The sequence below is a fragment of the Eucalyptus grandis genome, chromosome 2 (genome assembly GCF_016545825.1).
Source record: "Eucalyptus grandis isolate ANBG69807.140 chromosome 2, ASM1654582v1, whole genome shotgun sequence".
In the NCBI taxonomy this organism is placed as follows: Eukaryota; Viridiplantae; Streptophyta; class Magnoliopsida; order Myrtales; family Myrtaceae; genus Eucalyptus; species Eucalyptus grandis.
In genome coordinates this window covers 19652948-19659502 of record NC_052613.1, presented here as the reverse complement: position 1 = coordinate 19659502, position 6555 = coordinate 19652948, and the positions used below count along the sequence as shown (strand labels likewise).

Here is a 6555-nt window from a genome sequence, read left to right as displayed (position 1 = left end):
AAATCGGTCTAATGCCGATCGACAAGAATTTTGTAATCAGGTGGAATCACCCACACTTAATCACACACTCTGTCAAATCGACCTATCTCGGTCTCTAATCGATTTTTAAATTGTGCCATAATGACCCTTGCAAATTAGCATAGTCGAACAATCGATTCCTAGTCGAATTCTTAAGTCTATCGCGTTAAAATCCCTTAATGACTTCTCTAGATAGTTTAGTTATCTTATGAGTAATCAGCTCAGAGAATAACACTATAAGCGCATCGATGAAAGACTCGATTCATTCAATTAAAAACAAAACTGAATTTTCAGGATGTCATACCAACACGTGTTCAATATGCTTTGACATGTTTCGACACGTGATTAACATGTGTTGAAAAATCCGACTCGTGATCAACTCTCCCAATACGCGAGTTCGGTGTTACACTTTGACACCTTTCGATACGCGGTCAACAGATATCAAAAAATCTGACACGTGATTAACTCTTCTAACACGGTTTGACATGCGAGTCCAGAATTCCGACACATGATTTCGATACACACAAGTCAATTTTAAAAATTTTCAATAGATGACGAGTCAAAATGAAATATGTACAAAGATAAATAGTAATAAAAATAATAAAAGGGAGAAAAGAGAAAACCTAATCTCCTCTTCTCTTTTGACTTTCACTTCCTATAATTCACAATTTTTAGTGTAAATTCATTCTAGTCTTTTTTATTATTATTTATTTATTTGTGAATTTGAATTAAATTAATTTGATTAAAATAATCATAGAAATGATAATTTATCATGTATATATAAAATATATATTTAATATACGATGTGTCCTAATGTGTTCGATTTCTTTTCTTTTCTTAGATAGACGTGTTGGCATATCATGTCATGTCATTTTGTGTATTGCGTATCGGTGTTGGTACTACTTGGGATTGTATCGCAAGGTCAATCGTTAAAAAATTTAGATTTAAATTAATCAAATCAAAATATTTAAAATTGAATTGGTATACATGTCAAAGGTTTAACAACTTTTTACTAATCATTCCATATTTCGACACTCGCATTGTTGCTTTTTTCTCCCATAGAGGTTATGAATTACAAATATAGTAATCTTATGTTGGCCAATTAAAGAATGGTAATCTTGTGTCAACCCACCTAGGAAAAAGAATTTATTGAACCTTGAAACAATACCACAACAGCTATGTAGCTGTATAATATCATGCTACCATATAAATGTAGAGTAGCTCATTGCCCATTTCATACCATTTTCTTATCTTTTTCATATGATAAAAGTCAACGTAAAAAAGGTAGTTTCAACTATTTCCTCATCAATTATGATTACGTAAATTTATAGCAATATCAAAATTAAATTTCTTGTTTTTTGCTAAGTTAAAATCTATCTTACGTTTGCCTCAGCTTTGTTGGCTTTGTGCCTAACTTGTTTGGTGGCTGTTGTTGTTTTGTCGGCATCCCTCTACTCATTCGGACTAATTTGTCCTTATGATAGTAAGTCTTTGGTGCCAGACTGTGTTGTATAGTTTTGGTTTACGCTCAATATATTGATTATTTATCAAAAAAAAAAAAAATCTATCTTACTTCACAATAATTTAGTTCATCACTGAAATTAAACAAAATCTTATCTTCTGTCTATTTTCCCACTTTCTATGTACCATTTTTCCAATGAAGGATTTATCTCAACAAAAAAAATCATTTCAATGAAAAGACGGTTAGGACCTAAGCAGGTCCTTAAACTGCTCCACCCTGAATCGGGCATCCCAGGATGCCCAGTTAGCCCCCATTTACAGGGGATTTAACTGGGATTACGGGATAATGTCCCCATGGCTTCCCCGCCAACCCCTCCAAAAGGAAGGGGAGCCCACCTCGGATCCCCGTGAAGCCATTCTCCTAGCATACTAGGCTGGGTTCAGGGAAATGAAGAGGCCCGGGTAGCCCCCCACCGTGAGCGGCTACCCGGGGTGGCGGCGGCAACGTAAAAAAGGTAGTGTCAACTATTTCCTCATCAATTATGATTACGTAAATTTATAGCAATATCAAAATTAAATTTTCTTGTTTTTTGCTAAGTTAAAATCTATCTTACATTTGCCTCAGCTTTGTTGGCTTTGTGCCTAACTTGTTTGGTGGCTGTTGTTGTTTTGTCGGCATCCCTCTACTCATTCGGACTAATTTGTCCTTATGATAGTAAGTCTCTGGTGCCAGACTGTGTTGTATAGTTTTGGTTTACGCTCAATATATTGATTATTTACCAAAAAAGAAATAGAAAATCTATCTTTCTTCACAATAATTTAGTTCATCACTGAAATTAAACAAAATCTTATCTTCTGTCTATTTTCCCACTTTCTATGTACCATTTTTCCAATGAAGGATTTATCTCAACAAGAAAAATCATTTCGATGAAAAGACGGTTACGCCCTTCCGGAATCCTCCAATGACTCTCGAGTCTCTATCCTGTCACGAAGACAAGAACCGCCACCTTTTAGCCCGCCGCCTTTTAGCTCTCTCTCTCTATATATATATATAGACACACACACATACAGTTATAACAGAGTCACTTCACAGACCGATCAAGATCGCCAGGAAGAACGACGCCTCCGCTGTGAAAGCACCCTCCAAGATGGCCGAGAAGAGCAGAGTTCTGGTGATCGGCGGCACCGGATGCATCGGAAAGTTCATCGTGGAAGCAAGTGCTAAGTTCGGTCACCCTACCTTCGCTCTCGTGAGGGAGTCCATTCTCTCCGACCCAGCCAAGGCCAACATCGCCGAAGGTTTCAAGAGCTTAGGCGTCAATTTAGTTTACGTGAGTAGTTCTTCCGATGCAATCCTGTTCGTTTCTCGCATTTGGTGCTCCTGTGGAAATAGAAGCATCCCCTACCATTAATCTCATCCGTCGTTTTGAGAAATGTCTTTAACCGTAGAATCAAAGTCGCCATTTATCTCAATCTTTCACAAGATTGAGTCGATATTTGGTGTTTCTCTTTCCCTCCTCCAGTAATTTGTCCCTGAATTATTGGTCATTTTTCACATTGACTGAAGAATCACCTCAGCTTCGCATTCTGATACGAAGTACGAATAGATTACATTTTTAAACAAATCTTACAAAACTTCCATATTTTACGTACTGCCTAAATGAACTTGTATATAAAAGTGAATGTGACTGACCTTTTATTCAGATGTCACCGCAAATCCCTTGCTATAACCTTTCAAAAGATCGGTAGGCAATGTATGGACGATAATTCTGTGGATGCTTTATTTCTTAAAATACTTTTTCTCGTCTAGTGAAGGTTTTGAAGTCTTTGAAGTCTTTCTGCATCGGACTTCATATCTATCCTTTTTCATAGTCTTCCTACTGGCCAAGATAGGATTGATTGATGATTGGCGACTTTATTGATTGTTTGTCCATGCTCTTGGTTATTTGATTCTCAGGGAGACATATATGATCAAGAGAGTTTGTTAACTGCGATTAAGCAGGTTGATGTGGTAATCTCTGCCGTGGGGCAAACACAGGTAGAGATCCAAGATAGGATTGTTGCAGCCATCAAAGCAGCCGGGAATATCAAGGTCGTGCTGTTTATAATAATTTCATCCGAGTTACCATTGCTCGTTTAACATTAGTAACTACGAAGATCAATGGTTCTGTGATTTATTTATTAGCCAAATTCTAAAACTCTCCACCTCAATATACAGCAGTGTTTAACAAGGAGGATGACATTGGCACCTATACCATTAAAGCTGTGGATGATCCAAGGACCTTGAACAAAATTCTGTACATCAGACCTCCTGCCTTTGATCGTATATGTCTCCCTGAGAATCAAATAACCAAGAGTATGCACGAATGATCAATGAAGTCGGCAATTACTGGCAAGATTTGTCTACACAGCAAAGCGCAGCTACTTAGCTATAGCAGTCTCAGAAACAGCTAAAGCATATCAAAGTTTCCCATAAGATTTTGTCTGAAAATGTGCATGTTTCTATCATCATGCGAAGCTGAGATCTCGTCAGGCATTTGAAAAAGGAGAGGGACGTGATTTCTGATCTCATCCATGCACAAAGACAAACTATTGGAGAAGAGAAAGAGCAACGCCATATCGTAACGTGACTCCATCAACTCGATCAAGAGAGAAATAAATATAAAAATCAACTCCGATCCTACTGATAAAAACATTTCTCAGAATGGCGAACGAACACAACCGCACGGGAATAACTACTCACCTGGAATATATTGACACCTAAGCTCTTGAAACCTTCCACGATGCCGGCCTTGGCAGGGTTGGAGAGAGCGGACTCTCTCACGAGAGTGAAGGTAGGGTGAGCGGACTTAGCACTCGCTTCCACAATGAACTTTCCGAAGTATCCAGTGCCTCCAATCACCAGCACTATGCTCTTTTCGGCCATCTCGAAGGGTTCTTTCATGGTGGAGGCATGGTTTTTCCCGGCGAACTTGCTCGATGTCGTGCTGCAACTGTTGTTGCCTATTGGTGCACATCAAGATGAATCGTCATTTTATTTTGCGATTAAGCAGGTCGTTATGATAATCTCTGCTGTGGGGCGAGCGCAAGTAAAGGACCAAGATAGGATTGTTGCCGCCATTAAAGCAGCTGGGAATATCAAGGTCGTGCTGTGCCTAGAAATTTCAATTTCAAGTACTATTGTTCGTTCAGCATTTGACTGATGATATAGGTTGGTGTTAGCTTGATTCTTGTCTCACTGATTTAGGTGCATCGCGATCTCCTTGTGAGCACCGCTTTGAAGAAATGAGATGGATGGACTTATCTATCTGTAGACTTCACTTCTTTCTTTTTGAAATGGTCATGACTTTGGTAAAAAGTTTTGAGTGCTCAATTTCGATTTTGGACAATTTGCCCAGCTCTTTGATCATGAATTCGTGGGAAACACAAACTAGTTAGTCCTTTAAATGGTCTTTTTCAGTAGTATCATCATTGTTGTGAATATGTTACCCAATCCCACTTGATGGGATAGTATTTAGTAGTTGTCGTTGCTTTGGGTGGTTGACGGTCGATAGTAAATGGAACAAAGCATGCTCACAAAAGGCATTGGACTTACTGGATATCTTGTGAAAGTGTCCAAGCAAGCAGAATGTCTGCCTATTTAAGACTTGACAGAGTTATCTGGCTGCTGCCCCGTTTCTTCTAATTTTTCTAATAGCACTTGAGGTCGAATTTACTGAATTGCTGAATAAATTGATTCACTTATAATCACATTTTACTCTGTTATAGTAACATAATGAAACAACTAGAAATTCAGTCTCATGTAAGTTCCTCATCCTTTGTTTTTGCCAAAACTCATATAAGTTTTTTGGTTTAGGGGAATATGCTCTAAATTTTTGCTGCATTCTAATAAAGATGTATCCTCTGATTTCATTATGTTTCTTTTTAGAGATTCTTTCCTTCAGAGATTGGAAATGACGTAGATTGTGTCCATGCTCTGGAGTCAGCGAAAGCTCTTCTTGCCATCAAGGCTAAGATCCGCTGCCTTGTTGAGGCCGAGGGAATCCCTTATACCTATGTATGTTTGTAAATGTTTTGCAGGTTATGTCCTTCCGACATTGGCACAGCTCAAGGCTACAGTTCCCCCTAGAGATAAAGTTGTCATCTTAGGAGATGGAAATGTGAAAGGTAAAAAGCAATCTGTCGAAATGCTTCGCATATTAAGCCGTTGAGATTTTTTTTACATCTTTCACGATTCAATTACGATAGCAATCAAAGTGAGGCGCAGCTCTTGGAGCTTGAGAGTTCCAGGCAACTTCCTTGGCTGGAGATGTTGGGCCTTTTGCATCCATTAGGTCTTCAATTTAGGGAATAATAGATGATATGAATGTCATGTGGGTTACCTTGGCGCAATACCACCTGTTCAGCATATAAAGAAGGTTATCTTGATGTATGTGGTTGAGAAAAGAACATATGGATGCCAGTTGTTTGATGAATCTGTTTATCGAGAGAATTCTTTATTAAGTACGAGCGGGAAGTAACTGTAGGCAGATCGATTGCTCTGTGATTTATTTATTAGCCGATTTCTAAAACTTTCTCCCGTCGATATATAGTGGTGAATAATGAGGAGGATGACATTGGCACCTATAACATCAAAGCCGTGGATGATCCAAGGACTTTGAACACAACTCTGTACATCAGACCTCCTGCCAACGCCTACTCGATGAATGATCTCGTGTCTTTGTGGGAGAGAAAGATCGGCAAGACCCGAGAGCAGGTTTACGTTCCAGAGGAGCAAGTTCTAAAGAACATTCAAGGTTAGGGATGCATTTTCTATTAGATTTAAGCATGTGAAATTATCTCTATCTCAAGCTTCGACTGGTCAGCGTTCCCACTCAATCACATGTTGGCCATATACCATTCAATTTTTGTGAAAGGAGATCAAACCAGCTTTGAGATTGAGCCGTCGTTTGGTGTGGAAGCTTTGGAACTCTACCCCGATGTCAAATGTGCAACCGTGGATTAGTACCTTGACCAGTTTGTTTGATTGTCAAAATCAATTGTGCTCGGTAAATTTCTCACATCAGCTTGAATAGT

The 6555-nt window shown here is 38.8% G+C and overlaps 1 protein-coding gene across 1 annotated transcript; it reads left to right on the top strand.

The window, feature by feature from the left end:
* Window positions 1–2574: 2574 nt before the first annotated feature.
* LOC104425523 (phenylcoumaran benzylic ether reductase TP7) lies at window positions 2575–6505 on the top strand. The gene is given in 6 exon segments (XM_039307746.1): window positions 2575–2810; window positions 3437–3571; window positions 5408–5539; window positions 5541–5646; window positions 6072–6275; window positions 6345–6505. Coding segments are annotated over 6 exon segments (921 nt in total). The 5' UTR covers window positions 2575–2627.
* The last annotated feature ends 50 nt before the right edge of the window (window positions 6506–6555 follow it).